The following is a 21,909-nucleotide window of genomic DNA, read 5'->3' as shown; positions in this document are numbered from 1 at the left end:
TGCAATTCCAACAGTTTAATTTGCTGTAAGGGAAAAAGAATAAGGGAAAGTAAAAACCCAAGAAATAGCTCATAGCCAACAAGCTGCCCTTCTCAGCCCCCCAAAATTACAACTCTTCTTGCAAATCAGCTCTAGTGGTATAGGATGTTGAAAACAGAACAAACACCACATTTACAGGTTTCCTGTATACAAGCACCATAAGAAGGTATCGTGTCATAACACAAAAGGAAGCTACCACTGCCAAGAGTCCAGGTGAAAGCCTTTCAGCAGAAATAGAACCCAGATATGGCCCACACATCATAATCAATAAGATATTTTTTGTTTTCCAATAGGAATGGTAGGGAATACAGACAACCAAAGCCACTGTCACACAAGTAATTACCTTTTTGTGATCAGCTAAGCCTGTCTTCAAATGGCTAGGGATCAGGGTTTCCCTTTTAGCCTTTGCATTCTTTCATAAATTCAAGTTAATCTACAGTTCTCAGCCTGTTCTTCTTGGTATCCTCCACTGCTTTCTACTGTCCATGTGTTGTCAGTGAGGTCCCATTAGAACTTTATTCCCTATAATCTTCCACATACTTCCTAATGTATCTGACCTTGTTTATTACATTTGCTAAATATATGGCTAGCCATAAACTGCAGCAATCTAACCACAGAAACAAAAGAAAACAAACAAAAAGTGGGACAAAAAAAAAGAAAGAAAAAAGAGATTAATGAATCCCTCATCTCACACACTGATGACCTGCACAAAATCTATACCACATCCACATTTTAAAGGTTCATTTTTTCTGAAAGCTTTTTAAAGATCAAAGTTCCTTCAAGTTAGGACAGATACTCACATTACTTAGGTCCACAACAATCACTATTTCCAACAGCAAAAGAGAGGATATGGCACAAAATAAGCCAGCAGAGAAATTCAATACAATATAGTCCCTCTTCCCACACATGTGGCCTATGTTAGAAAAGCCCCAGAGTGCAATGTTGAATGATGACTGACTCATTCTCCAAACTCCTCCCATCATGAAGTACTTACTAAAAGACATCTGGACAGGACTAAGCAAGCACGAAAGGAAGTCATGGCCAGGAAAACCTGGATAAGACTAGCCTTATACACTGTATCTTCTCCTTCTACTGTGGGAGAGGCATTCTATAGGCTGCCACACACATAAGATAAGCAGAAAAGATCTGCAACATTTGTCACAGCTGTTTTCCTCCTGTTTTATAATTCTTGCTAAAAACACTCAGCATTTATCATGAGCTAAATTTAACAAAAATCCATTTAAATCCTACTCTCCATAGACCATCTGAAGCTCCATTTGCCAATATACTCACAGTATAGCTTACAAGGGGAATTTCAAATATTGAGATAAGTTTCTTTGCCCTTAATGCCAATCACCGATATTTTACAATATTCATTCAAATATCAACACTTCAATCAAAATTAGTGACAGTTTAGCATCTTCCTGACACCTCTCTCTTCACATATAAAAGATATAATATGGCATGGCATGCCCAACTATTTACTGACCAACTGAAAGTTACTAAGAACAGGGACAGGCAAAAGAGGGACGGTGACCAAAGAAACAACACAATTACTCAAAAGATGTTGTTAGCAAGCGTCTGTGAAAAATCTTTGCATATGATTAACTCTAAACACTTGATACTAACCTTTCAGAACGTACCTTCAGTTCACATTGAACCTAGCTTCCTCCTCAGCAACCAAACCACAGAAGGAATTTCTTCAAGACTTTTAGTAAAGTCATGTAGAAGTAACTCCCAGCAGGGAGCAGCAGAAATAAGAGTGTAGAATCACAAAGCAATATACAGAGACAGACACACTCTCTAGCTTTGTAAGTTTAAAAATAAAGCCAAGGAATGATGCCAGCCCATGAAGCCAAAGAAAATGCCAATCCCTTCTAGCTATTTACAGCTATCTAGAACTCAAATCCATAGTTTTGAAAATAAAATGCACAGTGCTTTACTGTTCAGTGAGCTAAAAATTCATTAACTTGGTAACAAAAGCTGATACTGTAAAGCATGAAAAAAACAAGAGACTGTATAAGCCAGAGCCAGCCCACAGGTTTTGTTTATTCAGTTCTCGTTAAGGGAAGAACAAAATATATAAGAAACGTATTTGTGTTGTAAGACAGAACTAAACAAGAGGGGCTGACACACAGAGTAGGATGTAAAAGAAGGCTCCTGCTGTGCTGGTGAGCCATAGCTGCTGGAGACAAAGTCTGCTGTGCCTCAAGAGAGCACACACAGAAGATCCACCACTTACTGAGATCTACCTTCTGGCAGAAAATCTTCCCTGAGATTCAGTGGCAGTTAAAAGAACAATCTTCTATAGTAGCCCTGGCAAGATCCCACCCCCCCCATCCTCCCCAAAGACAATTTGTTGTAGGATTTGGCTGCTTAAGTGTCATTTGCAGAAACCTTCCATAAATAAACTGTCTGTAAATTTCAGTTCCTTGCTGCTTGAGGAAAGAATTCCCATCAAAACCCTGGGAACAGATAACAACATAATAAACTTCTTAAGTTGCTGAGGTGTAAGGCTCTTCAGGTCACTAGCTTAGGTTTTCTGGGTTTCCTTGGTTATTCCTCTCCAGTATACTATACTTGAAAAATTCAAGTTAATTCTTGATTTAGTCTACCAGACTGACCATCTCCCTGATCCCATGAACAAAATAAGGTCCAAAACAAGCAAAGCAAGGAGATCTACTCACATGAAAACACACCAAACTTCAACCTCCATAGTACAAAGATAGTACTAACATTTTCTGCAGGCTGATATACCTGCTCAACCTCAGCCTCAACGCCCAAGGCAAAGTAAAGCACAGCATGTTCTATCAGGTCCCTCAATTAAAATGAAGATGCTTAATCTAGGCAGCCCAATACGACAAGATCACAGAGGAGACAAAGGATCTTGCTGTACCTCGCTGAAGGCAAGAAGGTTAAATGTTGATAAATACTGGGGAAAGGAGGGTGTTGTACCCCAACTCCAGAACTGCCCATTTCCAAAGTTAATTCTTGTAAGAGTCTTCCCTTCCACTGAAGGCTCCTTCTTGAGGACTGGCTGAATCTTTACACACCAGGCCTCACAAAACTCTCAAAGTTGGGGCTACGGAGACACAGACTGGGCCATCCTTGAATAAGAAGTAGGAAAAGTGATGCCAGGAACAGGAAAACAGAGCTTCCACAAGGCACTGATGCTTTTCATTTTTGGCTGTTTTTTCCAAGCATCTATAAAAAGACTGATGCCATGGAATTTCCTCAACTCAGGGTAGAGGGGAGAGGGAAATCAAGGTTTGTTCCCATCAGCAAAGAGTAAAGAGGATTCAAAACAATTGTTCCTATAGGCAAAGCAGACATGATGACCAAATTGCAACAACAGAAATTGATCTCGTTGGAGCAGAATTCTGGATTACTGAAGGAAACTATTCAAGACCATGTGAGGAATCTGGACATCTGCCTTCAAAGCTCTCAAAAGGGCAAGATTAACCTAAAGAGGCACTCCTTCCAGTGAGGACGTTCCTTCCTCAAACAGGAAGAAAAAGGTATCACAGGGCTGCCCAAACTGTAGTGCTTGAGAACAAATAAAAATGTTTGTGCACAAATTCATTAGCTTTACTGTGTCTTCCTCAAAGTTTTTGCATTAATGGGATGATTCATGACTGGAAAGGAACTTTCTGCCAAAAGAAAAGATTCCTTTCCAATAAATTACTTAACAAAAGTCAACTCTCCACATTGATGTATTCACAGAAAATAAATAGCAAATTGCCACAAATTTCTAGAACACTTTATAGTTTATACACATGTATTTTGCAAAGCTTAAGTACTTACTTACCTATGTGTCTCTATGGGAAAAACGTAAAATAAATCCAATTCAGAATGCGAACTCAACACACATAAGATTAAGCTATGTTAAACACCTTGAACTATCTTAAACACTAATTCCACACCTGTAAAATTTTACATGTATCCATACAATGTCAAGTGAATGCTCCTTTTCACTTTATGTATGTGCTCTCTCAGACACCTTTCAATTTTCAGATTATCCACAAGGTGGAAACTTGCCACAAATTTCACCCCAAATCCTGGAAGAGCTAGTACATTCCCTGTCCCCCAGCAGGCCACCAGACAGGAACAGATCTCCCGAGTAACATACTACCCAGTTCCCATTAACCCCTACTTCAGCGGCTTGTACAAACTTCACTTAAACGTAACTCTCATGAAAGTTGAAACAGCAATGAGAGATGGATGTGTGATGTAACAAGAAGCCAGCTTTGAAAACAATACAGAATAAAAGCAATTTCCATATGAATCTAGAATCTTAATCTTGTTATTGCACACTAAATTTCCCACAGATCCCATATTAACTTCTGCAAAGCTTTAATTCCTGAATTTTGGTCCCCAAACTTGTACATTTCCTTCCCTCCCCTTTCCATGCTCTATGCTTTATAATCAAACGCAAGACCTTCAAGACAGCCCCTGAAGTTTTAAAATTCGCCAGCCAAAACCAGCTGCATCTAAAGTCTTTTTCTTAATGTAACCAAAAGTTCCACTATCAGTCAGATCGTGAGATACATACGTTGCAAGCCAACCATATCACCAGTGTAAACTCAGAAAGTGATGACAACTGAAAACACATGCAATACATGCACTAAAAACTTATTTCATGATCTACTTATTCTCTCTCAAGCTTCACAGTTTTCAGGGGCCAAAGTTATATTCTGCACATTCTAACTTCAGCAATTTTGGTACTTAATAGACCTTCCCACTTGGGTCCTGTAAGTGCTCCTAAAACACCCCAGACCAAATACAAAAAGTGCTACAAGGGCTTAATGCTGGCAACATTTTCCTATTAGATTCCATTCATGATCTCAATTCAGGCTTCACCTTGTCTCTCTCTTGTTCACTTTGCCATTTTTCTTTTTTGTCTTAAGCTGGAATCTCAGCACTGGAACAAACTATCAACAACAGAGGCGAACCTTCCACTTTCTCAAAGTATCCTAGCAGGGCTGCCAAATCTGCTCGGACTCAAGTGAAAAAAATACCAGCCCACTCATCCCAGTATATGTGCAAACCGGGTGACTACAGTGGTTCCAGTGGCACTCTAATTCAGTCACTGGACCTGCAACCTAAAAAAAGAAAAAACAAAAAAAAACCCCTACCATCAGGTGAATGTTTTCTAGAGGTTACATTTCTGTCAAGCAAAAATTACGGGGCTTAACACTGGGACATACAGGTGGAATTCAACAGCACACTTAGGAATAACTCATAAGATCTCCCGTGGCAGCTATTTCTGCTGCTGATTTCTATGCATCTTCAACTGACATTCTTTGTTGCTTTCTCTTATAGTGCACAACAATGACCATTTATTACGACAGCAAGGAACGTAACAGGAAGGCTCTGAAGCATAAGCTCCCATTGCTTCATAACATCAAGCTACATTATCATAAGGAGCAGGTAAGAACAACCATACACCACAAAACCACAGAAAAGCAAGTGCATTTACCAGATTTTATTTAGAGTTTACTTAGCCCAAGATAGATGGACAAATGCTTTTCTTTCTTAAACACTCATTTTGCAGGTTCTGCTTCAAAGGGGTTCAGGGTTTTCTATCAATTTGCAGTTTTTGATTTAGCTCATTTCTAGTATTTTACCTGTTTTCCCAAAACCAAGCATCCTACCAAATGAAATACAGCCACCTTACATTAAAAAGAATGTCAGGGGCTCCAGTTTCAAACTGTCTGAGTGTCAGCTATAGTGGCTAAAAAGAGGAAAGGAAAGTCCCCATAAAACAGATGCCTTATTGGTATCACAGACAAGCATTTAAAAAAAAAAAAAAAAAATATATATATATATATATCATCAGTATTTGCTGTCCTAGGGAGCTGCTGAAAAATTCAAGGCAATGTAAGTATGCGTTCCAGTATGAGGAAGACTGCCAGTCTTGATAGAAAAGAAAATGGGAAAGGACCTCTAGTGGGCTGAAACTGCACTCCCCGGCTGCCAGACAGCAACCTCCTTCCACTTCGCCTCCCTGCACTTACACCACAGCTACTGCTTCACTTGCCAGCAAAGCCTGATAGTTTTACCTAGTGACTGGCATCAGAGAAAGCACGTACTTCTTTCTAAGCGCAATTACAGCAGTAAGCCTCCTTTTCAGGCCAGCTAATTAGAAACATTTCCTTGGTCTGCTCTCTGTCTTTGGAGGGACACATTTTCATTTGCTTCAGAAAAAAATGGAAATTGTTTCTATTTTACCATGTAGGTCACTAATATGTCAGACCACTTCAGAGTGGTTTTGTGTGGCCTAAAGGACATAACATCAGGGACAAAGACACACAAATTCAGATGCACATCTGGAATGAGGATTCAGAATATTATTCAGACTGTCAAGACATTTTGTTCTTCCAACACTTTTTAGCTGTAAGCAGTTCTGCACAGGCAGCAGAAATACCATTTAAACTGCATTTTTAAGGTAACTGCAAGGTGAAAGAGCTTGCAATTCTTTATCTGAGCTCAAACAAGGCATAATTTCATGTGATGGTACATGAAAAACAGATTAGTGAACGCATTCAGAATACTTAGATAATAAAGCAGGTCAGATTAAGAAAGCTTATTTATTAGGCATCCCAGTTAAAAAGAAAATAACTTATTTTGAATTGAAGTTCATGATTCACCTCTAAGTCTTTAAAAGCCTTCTCTTGCTATATTTAGGTTTGTCTTCAAGTCAGATCAGTTCTATCGTTTCCCAACGTAGACTAATTTTCATCTTCAGCATTATAGGCCACAACTTAGCTCTCTTTTAAATGATACAAGCAATAACTTCTCTTTCAGCAATTGCCCTCAAAGGGTTTGTATCAACTTGAGAAAGACCATGAATTAAAGTTGACATTGTCAAGCAGAGTGATGCAAGACAGCTGCTCATTATTATTAAAAAATATCACCACCTATACTGCAGTGGTGCTCCTTGTGCCATTAAGCAGCATGCTGGAAAGGAAGCAAACCATTTTACAGAGCAGTTGCCTTCAGGCATAATACTTGCACTAGGAGTCCAAGGCCAGAAGAATGCATCTGGTCTGTCTTTCACATAGAGCAATAACAGTACTGCCCTGTCATAATCGAAAAGCATGCCTGAAAGTCACTCGATACAAGCATTCATGCAGAAATAACAACTAAACCAAAGACACTAACAAGTTTATATCTTACGATCAGAGACCTGATCAAAAAGCAACCAGGGTCTCTCAACCTTAATCTTTTTGGACCAGCCATCATCGACTAGAACCATCACTAGTAGCAGAATAAAATAACTTATTTTGAAAGAGTACTAGTGGTGCCACAAAGCCTAATTGTGTTTCTCTCCTCTGTAGAAATCAGTAACCAAGGCAGAAAAAGAAAGAGTTGTCTGTCTTGAAGGATTTTGTGAGTAATTTTACAGAAAGATTGTGTGCAATGGAAATAGTCCAAAAGAAACCTCTATGATTAAAAAGAATCAAGAATTGGAGCTGACAAGGATCATTTAAGGATGAGAATGAAAAACACAACATCCTATGAAAACATTGCTTAACATCTTTAAGTCAAGCAATTAATTTCTCAGGAATTAACTTCTTGAATCTGAACTGCTTTATGACAGAAACAGCAAATGAAAAGAGAGTTGACCAAACTCTTAAGAGAAATGACAGGAAACTGGACTTTCAAAACAGTCGCTGAATGAGGTAGAATATAACATATGAAAGAGATGTGGGTATTACAGTGATTTCAGGTGCAATTAAAATCCCTTTTAAGGACAGAGTGGGGAAGAAATGAAAAAAAAGTTGTGCGTTTTGCTTTAGGTTACAATGCAAAATTCTGCCAACAGCATGAAGGAAAAACTAAATGAGTCTTTTAAAACAGGCTAGTTTATATAAGAGGGAAAGCTTAATACAGAAGAAGCAAATATTTTTGCCATGTTCCTTCTTTTCTGATAACAAAGTTGGTAACTTGCTTGGACTCACTTTTAAAGTGTCAAACCCCCGCATCCATGAAACTGCCCACTATTCCTCCACATGGTTGCTTTTAACAACATCGCTGTCTCATTTACTTTTCAGTGTTCCATTAGTTCTGCAGTCAAGCACTGCTCATCTGGCAAATAAAGATCAAAATGTCATTTTGAAACAGCAGAATTTGTGAATTTCTGCATGAACAGAGTGTCCAGCTTTTATCCACCCAGTTTCTTCCTATGTCTATCCAATGAGAAAAGTTTTAATTTACTGTCAAGACAGCTGCAATTATGAATGTTTTATTATTACTACTCTGACCAGGATTAATGTTCTGGGAAAAAAAAAAACAAACCAAAAAACCCCACAAACATAACTCTAAGTATTTGTAACGGCCTCTTAAAATTCCACTACCTTCTGTGGAAAACACAACATGATTTCAGATACAGTACCATAAATGTTGAACTATTAAATTTTGCATCATGGTTGGACTATTAATTAGAAAAAACTTATCCATTCTTTCATGGAGCAAAATCCCTATACACTGCAATGTCTTTCCAAAGTATGTTCCTACCTTCCACAATGAACAGAGAGAAGCATCATCCTACAATATCCCTTCCTTGCATTTTCCTGTGTCCAAAAATCACTCTATTTTGCTTCCTTTCCACTAATTGTGGAACTCTCCAGAGTAAAGTGAGCAGGAATTGTTTATATCGGTGGTATCCAAAGTGGAGTGCATGCAGCCCAGGGGATGCACAAGACAATCCACTGGAGGGCAGGAAGAAAATAATAAATAAATTAATTAACATTTTAATTTATTAATAAATTAATAATGGTTTTAATTTAGTTAATAAAATAATATTTTAAGTAGTGTTTATTTCATCTTTACCTCATCCTTTTTAAAGTTTCTATTGTGCATGTTTTAGAGCTTGCGTAACACTACAGTAGTACATGTCTATAATTTATAAATAAATAAGTATAAATATATTGGGGGTGCGTTCTCAAAAAAATAATTTTACTGATGGGGTGCACAATCAATAAAGTTTGTGAGACAGCTGGTTTACGTGACTTCAGCACCAGGAAACTGAAGCAGCATTTCCTCCTTTGCCAAAAGGAGGTAAAAATAATGGAGGAAGAACTGCGTGCAGGGAAAAGTTTTCAAGTGGGCTGCATTCTTCAGTTACTTAGTTGCAAGTTTCATCACAGGCAGGGAGTGATTTTTCAGGAACAGCTAAGTGCTTATCTAACACTATGTCTAGTAGTTGAGCAACCCTTGAAAATCCCATGAGATTCTGATTGGCATCTAAAGGCTGCCAAGGCCATTCAAAATCTTATTCTGGATGACTTAGGTTCAGGTCCATTGACTTTCAAAGAGATTTAAAATCTAAATACATAAAATTCAGTTTCAGCAATATTTTATGCTACTGCATCGCTTGGCCAGTTTTCTAATGCAGATGTAAAGTCAGGCTATTTAAATTACTTTCAAACACTCACGAAAAAAAAAAAATCTCTGCTAGTCACTCGACACACTTTTTTTTCTTCTTCTTAAAAATCACCTACTAAAACAGTCACTTCATTTCTGTAATGGCCATGGATAAGTATCAATTAAGTGAAACTTTAAAGTTACTAAAACTTTGGAGAAGTTTTACTTAGTGGGTATACATTACTAAGAAATAGTGAAGCAAGGCAAACCATGTTGCCAAGACTCTCTTTTTAAAAATTAGGTTATCCTGACTAACGTCTTTTTTTCAACCATTTCTGTTCCAGTGAAAATGACACTAAGCACTTCATTCAATAATTACACATGTTGAGATAAATTCCTTTACTCCACCTGAAAAGTTTCCAAGCAGCACGTAGCATTGATTACAGCTCTGAAAATTTCAATATAGCATCCTCTAAAAATCAGAGTTCAAACATTTATTTTAAATAGCTAAGAGTGCAGCTATAGTAATGCAGTTTTTCTACATGACATTTCTCTCATGTACTTTGATGTCAAACAATGAATGCTATGAAACAAAACACTTAACCAACTTGTTTTTCTAGTCATGCATCGCATCCCTCCAAATTCTAGCACCAAGAGTTCACAATATACGGTAATTAAAACAGACACTTTTCTCACAGAGCAAGGGACATGACTGCATAACCATTTCAGGATTTACAGCACCAATTTAATAGAACATTTCAGCACATGCTGACCTTTGGGCATCTAAGAACTCCATTTAAATAAAACTACCCATGCGGAAGGCCAAGCACTCCTTGAACCAGTCCCCATAATTACAGAACCCAGTAAATACCAGTAACAGATCTCTGGTCCCTTCTGCAGTTTTCCTAACAAACAGGTTGTATCCTGACAGACCAATAGGCTCTTCCATCCCCAATGTGACTCTCGGAAAAACGCTTTCACCTGCTCTTCATTTCCTCACCAGGCAGTTTATACAAGGCAAAAGCAGAAATGCTTGTATGCTACCCCTGCCAATATAACTCTGGCTGTTCTGTTTGTTCTTTGGAAGACTTTCATCCTCCCGTTAGTCTTAAAGTCTTAACTATCACTCCACACTGTGCAACAGAAGCAAATAGCACAGACTGTTCACACGTGAACACCACAAAACAGTTTCAGATGTCTGTCTTACCCTTCTATCTCGTCTACCTTCCTCTCCTGCTTTTGTGTTTCACAACAGAGCAACAATACAAGTGCATTCAGATGACCTTCATCAGATCAACCATCCTTTAACGCATGAATGTCATTACTGCATAACCTTCCTCTTATCTCTTCCTAGGAAAGAATCTAACCTTACAGCCCTCTGCATGTGGCAAGCTTTCACACTGTCCTCACTGGAAAGGTTCCCAGGAAGGTACAGCTTCAACACTAAATCTTCTTCCATTTCATCTTCAGGGGATGCTCTTCAAATTTAATGATGCCTCTTTTTACCTGTCTTTTCTAAACATTTTCTGGGTTTGACCACAAACACACACACATACAAGCCAGCTTATTTTAATTTATTGACTTTCTTCTGAACACATGATTTTATTTGTCCTTAAAACACTTTACTAAAGAAGAGCAGCACAAAAAGCTAGGCTCCCTCAAAGTACAGGAAGGTTAGAACAGTTGAGCAAAGCCATGTAATTTATTTCACTTACTGCAATGAGACGACGTCTTCTCAGATGGGATGGCAGAACCAGAGGTTTCTTGGCTATGCCTGTTCTTAAGATCCTCAGCTAACACTCAGGTAACCTGGGAATGGTACATATCTATCCCCCATGCCTTTCAGACAGACACTTGCTAGGATTATCTTCCCCTCTCCCAATTCCTGTGCCCTGAATGAGAGTTTTGCCCATATCTTCCTGCCAAATATAGTCATATATCTTGGAAGCTGCAGCCATATTTTCCTGCATCTCTATTTTCTGAAGTAAGTTTTCCGCCTTCTTTTCTCTCCAAAGAAGATGTCATAACTCACCCACTAGAATGATCTTTAGAAGCTCATATGTATTCTGGTATACCAGCAACCTGATGATGCAGAGAGGCTGCATCCCTCCAGTGCGTACATGCAAATGCTACTGCATTTATGAAAATGCTAGGCCCTCCGACCTATAAGCACAATACTACTTCAGGGACAGAAGCCAAAGGATGTCTGTCCTCATCATTTTCAGGAGACAACTGCTGCTCAGGTGAAACTGCAAAACTCTGCATCCAACCAGTATCAGTGAGAAAGAACACTGTTTGCATGCAATAAAGACAATTTACTGTTTTGGTGTCATAAGTTACTGTTTTTTTAGACATCCTACCTGTTCGTGCCACCAAGTGGGTCCAGCCACTCCAAACTGCTCCAATCTTTTCATGTGAGAAAAACTCAGTCTCAATCTTCTCGGGCTCCGCGAGAAAGATCTCTTTGCTCACTAGCTGCCCATGTTTGTTGCTACCCCAGACATACAGGTGTCCTTCATCTACAATAGACAGAGAAGTAACATTTGTTGAAAAGTCATATACATAGAACACCACCAGATACAAGCTCTGTCTCAACTCAGTGATGCTGAGGAAAGAACAACATTTCATTCGTGTGTTCACTGTATGCTTTTTCCTACCATTCTTTACCACATGTGCGCACAGTGTAACTAGGATATCACAAATATTTGCAAGGGCCTTAACAACACAGCCTGGTTTTTGAGGGCTACATGACTTAGGGCAACCAAGTTGGTGAGGGGCCTGGAGCACAAGTCTTATGAGGAGCTGCTGAGGGAACTGGGGTTGTTTAGTCTGGAGAAAAGGAGGCTGAGGGGAGACCTTATTGATCTCTACAACTACCTGAAAGGGGGTTGTAGTGAGGTGGGTGTTGATTTCTTCTGTCAGGTGGCTGGAGATAGGACAAGAGGAAATGGCCTCAAGTTGAGGTAAGGGAGATTTAGGTTGGATATTAGGAAAAATTTCTTTACTGAGAGAGTTGTCAAACATTGGAATGGGCTGCCCAGGGAAGTGGTTGAGTCACCATCCCTGGAGGTATTCAAAAAGCGCGTAGACAAGGCACTTCAGGACCTGGTTTAGTGGGCATGGTTAGTGGTTAAACTCAATGATCCTGAAGGTCTTTTCCAACCTAAATGATTCTATGACTCCCTGAAACAACCAGAGCTTTAAGGTCAAACTGCCTAGACCTTATTTCTACTGTGAGCTTCTCAAAGATGACAAAGATGTTTATAGCAAAGGCTTATTTTTATTAGAAAACTAACCACAGTAGTCAACTTCTCCAAGAAAAAAAAAAATCAAAGCATCTTGGGGACACTCACTGAGCAGTCCCACTCAGTCCACTCTGTTCTTACAGGCGAGCTTTTACCTCCACCCCAAAGCTTTGATTTAGTCCAGTAAATAACTTTCTGATTTGCAGCAAATAATTTAACTCCTCTCCAGTACCTGGGACTCTTCAAAGCCTGGCTGGCTGCCCCTGCTCTGCATTACAGTCTCCCACCCTCTCTACGAGAGCTACAGACTCCTAGCTCTGCTCCTGCCTTCTTCAGCTTGAGCAAATTCAGTAAATCCCCCAAAGCAGAGACAGTCTAAGGCTCCTTGCCTCACCTTGCACAGTCATTTCCTAAAGTAATTGGATACATAGCTGTGAACATACAGCTAAAGCAGGTACCACCCACCACAAGGCAAAATTAAAATCATGCCTCAAAACAATGCTAGACAACTAGTGAGAGTCCTCTGTAAATTATCACTGGTCTTCCCCACCCCTTCTCCAGAATAGATATTTGTGCAAGTGCACACTCAAGGATTACACCCACAGGGATAATTATCTTTACAGAAACATCCACATTGCTTCATATGTTTCAGTGGTGCAAGCTGGAGTTGCTCACAGCCTAACGACCAATTGACAGTAACAAGATGACTGTGGAGATGAGTCCTTCTGCAGATATTACATATCATTTGTTTCATCTTTTCAGCACAAAATCATTCCGCCCAGGTGCTAGGCCTCCATGTAAAAAAAAAAACAAAAAAACAAAAAAACCACAAGAAACACTTAACAGAACATGAGCTGCATCAGGCCTCCCTAAGTCCTTTGCCACCCTGTACAAGCTGCAAGTATAAGAAATAAATCTTGCGCACATGAAGTACATGATCATGGGCCCAGAAAGACTGGAAGCCATATCATTTTCAACATGGAATTGTCAGAGCACACGTCCACAACACTCAAGGCTTCTGAAGTCTCAGGTCAGCACCAAACTCTTTAAAAGCAGCATGACAGGAGTAAACCTTTCAGAGGGAATAAAAGATAAAGTAGGACTTAGGCTACAAGATATTTAGTGATCACAGTTTGGTAACAGTAACAGAAGGAATGAGCCGGGAGAATTCCACTATACTACTGCTGTTGAAAAACAAGAGCAAAGGGCTGAGGGAAGCCAGTACTTGTTAAGTTACACATTACTGACAGTCATCTGCAGGACTTCCCATGTTCCTCATTAAAACAACACAACTGAAATGAAAAGGAGAAACAAATCAAGCAATTGTTTTATTGGAATTCTCCACTAAAATTGATAAATTCTTTCCCAGAGTGAAGTACATACAGCTTCTGGAGAGAAAAAAACGGTCACGGAAACAGCTTGTTTCAACAAAGAAAAACATTATGGTCATTCATGTTTCCACAACTAAATGCACTGCCTCTGTCACCTCCTTTTCTTCTCCAGGAGGTGCATTTGCTTTATCCTGGGAAATGTCATATGCTCAACCCTCATCTCATTTCTTGAGTAGGCTTTAACAAAAACTTAAATACTAAGACTTAGCACCATACTTTCATCATTGGAGGGTTCAGGCCAGTTTGGATACAGGTAGACTACCATCCTTTTTTTAAAGGAACTGCCATTCATGTTTTCAACAACCCACTTCAACGGCTGTGTCAAAAACCTGCCTGATTGCAGGTGTTTGGTATCCTACCAGCAGGTGGCTCATGCAAGAGAGCCAAAGAAAATTGCATCACAGTGTGACAGATTCCTAGAAGAAAATCTCCATTTAAATACTACACCCTGCAATAGTATCTTTACTATATCAAGTATCTTTAAAATAAAAAGTATATTTTAAGCAATAACGAGTATCTTGCAGGATGAAGGACAGCAATAGCATCACTTTATTACTTTGGCACTTATTTTGTTACTCTTGGTCCCCCTGCTGCCAAGTAGACTGCTCTCTTAAATAAAAAGCAAAAGCATGAAAGAATAATCTGTTCACACCCTAAATACAGAGTGCTAATTAGCTAAAGTAGGTTCTATTTGTCCTTACAGTTCTTCTTCACTAATCGCATATACACTTTGCATCTCAGAATTCAATATAATTTACATCTTGGACCATCCCCCCCGTACAACTAAATCTCTATAGATCTGCATAAGCAAATACTCCAGTGCTCCCTTAATGATGACAGAGGTACCAGATGGCTGCATATTTGCTAAGAACTTGTTCCTACAAAGTTTGGCAAAGACTTGTCATCGTAAGGTTCAATATGTTTTCCACAGTTCAAAACGTAAGATTACAGCATGAAGAGCTATTCTGTTTCCCCTTCTCTCAGTCTGCCAAGAAAAAAAAACAAAAAAAACCCCAACTTTATTAGACTTTCATTACTGGATACTTAATACTCCAGCATGGGAGCACTGCCTGAAGATCAAAGAACAAATGGCAGACATTATGGAAGTGCCTAAGTGATTAAAGCAACTTCCTACTGCTTTAAATAAGCCTTGTGCTCTTATGTTACCTCACACAGATCTGCACACTGTTATATTAGAGCCACCTAAGATACTCCAGACCATTGCACATCCCTGCACAGCACAGTCCCATGCAGAGGCATTAGCTCACATAGCAGAAGCAGGATAGCCACTGGTTCCAGCACCCAACCATCCAGAGTTACCCAATGGGGCATCATCCTGCAGGTCCAGAGACTTACCCAACCATGTGCTTCCACAAATCCTTTCAGAGTGTCTAACCATTAAAAAGCCCAGACCCTTACTTACTCATAATGGCTGTCACACCTGACCCCAAGAAAAAACACACTTAATTCAGAAAATTCAAAACCTGAATGCAGCTCTTAGAAAGTTCTCAGAATCTAAAACTATTACAAAACAATTAACCAGCACTAACTAGGCCAGATCAAATTTTACCAGTCTAACCACGATTGACAAATGTCTCCAAAGCACAAAAACCTTTATAGGCTGAGACAAGGAATTTCACTTTTGTACCTAAGGCCTACCTGTGAGTGACACTGAATGATAGGAGCTTGCAGCAACTGTCTTCACCTTTACATCTTCCAGGCCTAGAGAAAAATTAGTCTCATAAAATTTGTATAATTTCATGCATAAATATGCATACAAGCATAACAGGATGATGATAAATTTTGTAAAACCCTCTGCTTTTGGGCCATAGACGTTGCAAGACTATCTTCTTCTCCCATAGATTATGACCTTGTACGCTCATTCTATCCTTCAGATACTGCACTACATGTTTATAATACCAAGTGGCTTTATAATAAAAGGATGCTACATATCACTCCAAATTATATTTCTGCTCTATCCACCTTTACAACGGAATCAGATTCCTGGATTACCTGTTACTTCACAGGGTTCTTTTGCTGTCAGGAACAGGGGAAGGGTTTTTCCTTGGTTTGCACGCTTTGCCCAAGACGCCATGCCAGTTCCCCACTGAAGCACCAAACCACTCTCTTTCCAGAGTAAACACAAATAGAAGAGATTAACATACATCAACCAACAACAAAATCACTTAACTCATTAATTAGTTTTAAAGGTACATTCACTTCATTTTCACTGATTCACATTACACTTTAAAAGATCTTTATGCCAGAAACATATGGATAATCCTGGTGAAGTCATCAAGCAACAAACAGTTGTAGTCTAATTATACAGATAAGAAAACTAAGAAGATACTAAGCAACCTGTATCAGCTCTGAGGCCTATATTAGGACATTATTGAGGACTTAGTAACAGAAGTCCCATAGCTGTAGCACCTCCAGAAGGGATACAATTTACTTATTACTATAAGTTCATTGCACTTTCTCTGCCCTTTCCTTCTCTTCATGCTAATTTGTTTGTGCAGTCCAGCGCACACTGAGGGAGTGAAGTCATTTGTCTTCTCCTCAGGACCTTTCAAAGACTTGACCTAGCTCTGAAACAAGATGTTCACCGAATGCAGAGCTCAGGGAAGTTTAATTCCCAGTATTCTTACAAGCACCAGAGATCCCACTCTTCTTCCAAGCATCTCCTTTGCATCTTCAGCTAGACTCCACTACCTGGAATCCATACTAAAGTTCATGCAAAACTAAACCAAATAAAAGAGCACATCTAGTTTGTTGTTCCTCAATTTTAATACAACCATGCCACTTGGAAGGTTTACAGTTAGTCCATGAACAAACTCAAAGTCTCTAAGAGCAGCAGGAGAAATATTTAGACGTTATGACCCTCCCAAGTATACGCACAGCAGACAGTGGGAGAAAAGAGTCAGAGGACCAGGTTTTTGAAGGTGTGTGAGTGAAATCAACTCCAATTATATCCTTTCCCTCCTCCCTCAATAAAAGAAATGTTTCATTCTTGTGATTTTTCCAGGTGTCAATTTCAATTACATCATTAAAAAAGCCACATGTCATGTGCAGTTCCATTTTGAAACATCTTATACAAACCTAAATCTGTTACTTTGCATATTATAACAAATTCAAAATCCTAAGAAGATATTATGATTGACCAGGAATATTTTTTCCACAAAAAGGCTACTTTTATGTTTTGTTTCAGAATAGGAGAAATCAGTAAGTTTTCCACCCATCAGAAAATTAACTTGTTAATAAACTCAGAGTTCTTGGAGAACAGTTCTTCACCACCAGTTTCCAGCAAGATGTTTCTAGCATATTTATTATTCATGTTAATTTTTACCAAAATCTTAGTACAAGACTTACAGGAGTATTTTCCCTGTGATATTTAAAATAAACAGAACCTAAAATAAATTTCATCTTCTTTCCCTCTCTCTCCCCCTCCAAGCTATTAAAACTCCATTTCATTTGTTACTGAAATGATATTAAAATTATGACATATTTACCTGTAGCAGCAAGGGCATGTCTCAGTCCTGCAGCAACATCGACCACCTTCTCTTTGAGAGACTACTCAAATAAAAGAAAAATATATTTTAGTTGCTTTTTGCATTTAGTGCCTCTGAAAGCAAAATACACCAAACAGACAGATGTAGAACACTATGAAAATAGTTCTCACAATTCCAGCCTGCATGTCACAATGCATACCAACATTTTGTATCATAAAGGAAGTAAATTTTGGCCAACAAAAATTAGTGGAAACACCTTAAAAAAAAATCAAGCAAAGCAACTGGATGTACAGCTTTGTGGCAATAAATAAAAAGCCACAGTCAAAATCCTCACATGAAAGAAGGAACCTTGGTGATACAAATATGTTTATTTCTTAATTTTAACTCAGTGTTCCTCAAGAATTACACCAAAACCTCCACAGCAAATACCAGCAACAAGCAGTAACAATTTCCATCAAGCTGTTCAGTCTTACCAAGTTCTGCAGTCACAAACAATACTGCTGATAGTACCACCTATACCACTGAAGGTTGCCCAATATGATCATCCAAAGACAACTATATCACCAAGTCATGCATGCATAAAATTAGTGAGTTAAGTTTTGTCCTGGTTTCAGCTGGGATAGAGTTAATTGTCTTCCTAGTAGCTGGTACAGTGCTATGGTTTGAGTTCAGTATGAGAAGAATGTTGATAACACTGATGTTTGCAGTTGTTGCTCAGTAGTGTTTAGACTAAAGTCAAGGATTTTTCAGCTTCTCAAGCCCAGCCAGCAAGAAAGCTGGAGGGGCACAAGAAGTTGGCACAGGACACAGCCAGGGCACCTGACCCAAACTGGCCAACAGGGTATTCCATACCATATGACATCACATCCAGTATTATAAACTGGGGGGAGTGAGGGTGGGGGATCGCAGCTCAGGGACTAACTGGGTATCGATCGGCGGGTGGTGAGCAATTGCACTGCGCATCATTTGTACATTCCAATCCTTTTATTATTACTGTTGTCATTTTATTAGTGTTATCATTATTAGTTTCTTCTTTTCTGTTCTATTAAACCATTCTTATCCCAACCCACGAGTTTTACTTCTTTCACCGATTTTCTCCCCCATCCCATTGCGGGGCGGGGGGGGAGCGAGCGGCTGCGTGGTGCTTAGTTGCTGGCTGGGGTTAAACCAAGACAAGTTTGCACAAGGTACTTCAATTCTGGCACTTCTCCACTTCTGAGTACTCAGCAAATTTATTATTCTTCTTACAGATGTAACACTATTTAAAATACAATATGTTATAATACCTAGTGAAATAGATGACTTTCTGTTAGAAGCGGGCAACTTCTTCATACACGAAAAGCAGCCTTAGCTTCTCATCTCTGGGTCAATGACCATCTTTGGTCCTTTACTTTGTTTACTGTAACAGGGTCTATAGATGAGTCTGGCTTAAAGCCCACTGAAGTCAAACAACCTTTGTAAGTTGTTGGAAGCAATATAAAGTACAGAGCTCTAAAGCACAATTCCTTTTAAATCTTTACCTCAATCTTTTGTGGAATCAAGCACGGACCTGAAATTTGAGGAACTCCTAATTGTCCAAAAGAGTTAGACCCACAGGATAGAACTAGGCCAGATCCTGCAAAATAAAGTGTTAGAGCCCAATCAGTAAATCCATGAGCAAAAGCAAAGCACTGTAACATTCTAACAAGCAAAATATCACAGACAAGTAGCTCAAAAAAGGACCTAACACATCCCATTCCAAAGCCCCTGAGGCCATAGGCTTCTGGTCTTACACACCATGTTCAGTGAAGGTCTGAAGTTCACTGGGATACAAGGAACATGGAGCAATTTAGTTTGCAAGGCAAGTAGCTTAAAACCCGTGAGTGCTGGTGCATCACACAAGCAACAGCAATGTGGAACTTTCACCGTGTTCTCTACATCAGGATATTTCTTCAGCTCTTAAGAGAGATACATTTACCTACTAATATGATTGTAAAATCCCAGCCACAGGCAACTTGTTTTACACAAAAGCCAGACAGGACAGTGCACAAAGTAAAACGCAGTACATCCTCTGTATGATTCAATCCCAACTGCCCATCTTTGTTGTGGCCACATACAAAGAGTTCTCCTGCACCTGGAAGGAAAAACAAAACAAAAAAATCATGTTCCATTTCACCAACTAAAAAGACAAGTATACATCCCTGAGATCCTGTGACAAATAAGGACAGTGATTTTGTGTCATTTTAGGCACTGCAATCAAGCTAAAAAGAAAGATAAACAGTTATTTCTGATGCATCAGAAACATCTCTGAATAAGTACAGTTATGGAGAGTTGCATTTGTCAAGGGAGACAATCCATACAGTAAGACAGGCACCTCTCACTAAGATGCAGATGAAGTTTTTTTATCACATTCACATCTGTCTGTATTCCTTCTTTCCCATAATTATCCGTGGCATACAGCAGAACCTTTCAAAGACCAGATGCTATCTTCTGCTCCTTACCTTAAAACTTCTCAAGATTGAATAACCTCCAGCTTGACTCCTCCCTCCCACCCACTCCCATCCTCAATAAAGAAAAATTGGCTGCTTTGTATGAAAAGCTGTTATATGAAACAAGTTAAGAAACAGTCCTCACATAGCCATAAAGTAACCACACAAGATAAGCAAAACAGGAATTTCCCCAATTTCCCCAAAAAACTGAGTTAATTGGCACAGAAGGAACCTGTTTTGCAACTAAGAATTGTACTTGCTCAGAAACAGAAGCTGCAGATAGGTGGCAGCACCAAATCAACAGGGAAAACAACAAAAAAAAAATGTTTAGAAGTCATACACTCCTTGCAAGTGCAACGTTTTTACCAGTGATAACTGCAGAATGTCCCCCTCCTCCAGTAATGCTTTTAATGTCTTGACATTTGCAGGAAACATCTTTCAGTGACTGAGGTACCAGCACATCCTCTTTATGACCAAGACCAAGCTGTCCATAGCTGTTTGCACCCTTCAAATACACACAGAAAAATAACACATTTTTTTAAAACAGTTAACAAAAAAGATGATACACATCCACTCCTAAGAGCAAACAAGTTTAACGGGGACATGTCACATGCTGTCATGAAGGCTGCCCTTGCAACCCCAGTATTTTAAGAAACATACTGGAATATATCTTGATAAAACTTTAACTGCAGGCTAACAGTTACTAAGGAGGAAAGCCTTATTATCAGGATGATTACCACCTGTTTAATTTTAACACCAATGATTCCCACTCTCACTAAGATCTCATTCATGCCAATGCTTTCTGGCAGTCCACCTCCAACACAAGATCGGAAAAACATGCTACCTTGTTCTGGAACCTAAACAAGTAAAGCAGAAACACTTATTCCTCGTTAACTAAGCCTTTTAACTTAAAGTGGTCAAAATTAAAACATACCAATCATGAATTTGTAAGTACAAAACTATAGCCACTAAACCGATCATAGAAAGCAACCACTGACAACACAGTAACATGTCAGGGAATTTCTTAGCCAATTTAAGCTCTATTAAGCATCCAACAGTTTGGACTGCAACCTTCATTCACAAAGGTGGATTCAGTCACTTTCCTGGCCCACACACTGCAGTAACAGCAACACTCAACACCCACATTGCTCCCAGCTGGTGATCCCCAGGGCAGACTTGCCCTACCTCACCCATGCTCCTCCTGCCTATCTGCTCTCCATTTGCTCCCCCTACCCCAAGATGCAGCAACCAGTGCATTTAGTAACACTTTGTACCTACAGAAACAACGACATTTTAGACAAAAGCAGCAGGCTGCTCGCCTTAGCCCATAGTTAACAGGTAGATGAGATGTCAGGATCTGAGCTGGACAGGCAGATCAAGTTGTTGTCTCACAGTCACTACTAGTGGCAGACAGTTTTAGAGCGTGCTACTACTTAACAGATGTAATTCTTTTTAGAAGGCGTGTCACAAGCTCTCATTTTAGCCTGTAACTTGCAATGAATCTTCAAGTCTTCAAAACCAGGCAAGCTGAGATAAGGTGCAGAAAGAAAACAGGTGCCTGAAGAACCAAGAGCCACACGTGTCTACCCCTGCGCTAACATACCTATCTTCATTTACCCTTCCAAGGCTGCTGGGTTATTGCCAAACATGACCACCGCAGAGCAAAACGAGCTAACAAGGAAAAGAAATACCCACTTAGTGGCTCTTGGACCTTCTTTGCTCATCAGGTAAAATCACGGTTCTGATGAACCACAAAAAAAAAAAAGTCTTATTTCTTCGGAGGAGCTCAGGATTTCACCCCAGGCTACGCACTCAAAGCGAAACGCGCTTCCACCCGCCCCCCACGCCTGGGTGGCGGCAGCAGGTGAGCAACGCCCCGGCCCCGCGG

General features: G+C 39.5%; 1 protein-coding gene across 1 annotated transcript in view; it reads right to left on the bottom strand.

The window, feature by feature from the left end:
* SERGEF (secretion regulating guanine nucleotide exchange factor) overlaps positions 1-21,909 on the bottom strand; it is a 173,766-nt gene that overhangs the window by 151,363 nt on the left and 494 nt on the right. Inside the window, 7 exon segments of the mRNA XM_069803717.1 lie at positions 11,769-11,927; positions 15,704-15,766; positions 16,058-16,171; positions 17,554-17,614; positions 19,074-19,168; positions 19,511-19,666; positions 20,388-20,526. Coding sequence (XP_069659818.1) covers positions 11,769-11,927; positions 15,704-15,766; positions 16,058-16,171; positions 17,554-17,614; positions 19,074-19,168; positions 19,511-19,666; positions 20,388-20,526 — 787 coding nt within the window.

The sequence above is a fragment of the Haliaeetus albicilla genome, chromosome 16, assembly GCF_947461875.1.
Source record: "Haliaeetus albicilla chromosome 16, bHalAlb1.1, whole genome shotgun sequence".
NCBI classification, from domain to species: Eukaryota; Metazoa; Chordata; class Aves; order Accipitriformes; family Accipitridae; genus Haliaeetus; species Haliaeetus albicilla.
The sequence above is the reverse complement of the archived record's forward strand: the minus strand, read 5'-3'. Positions and strand labels throughout refer to the sequence as shown.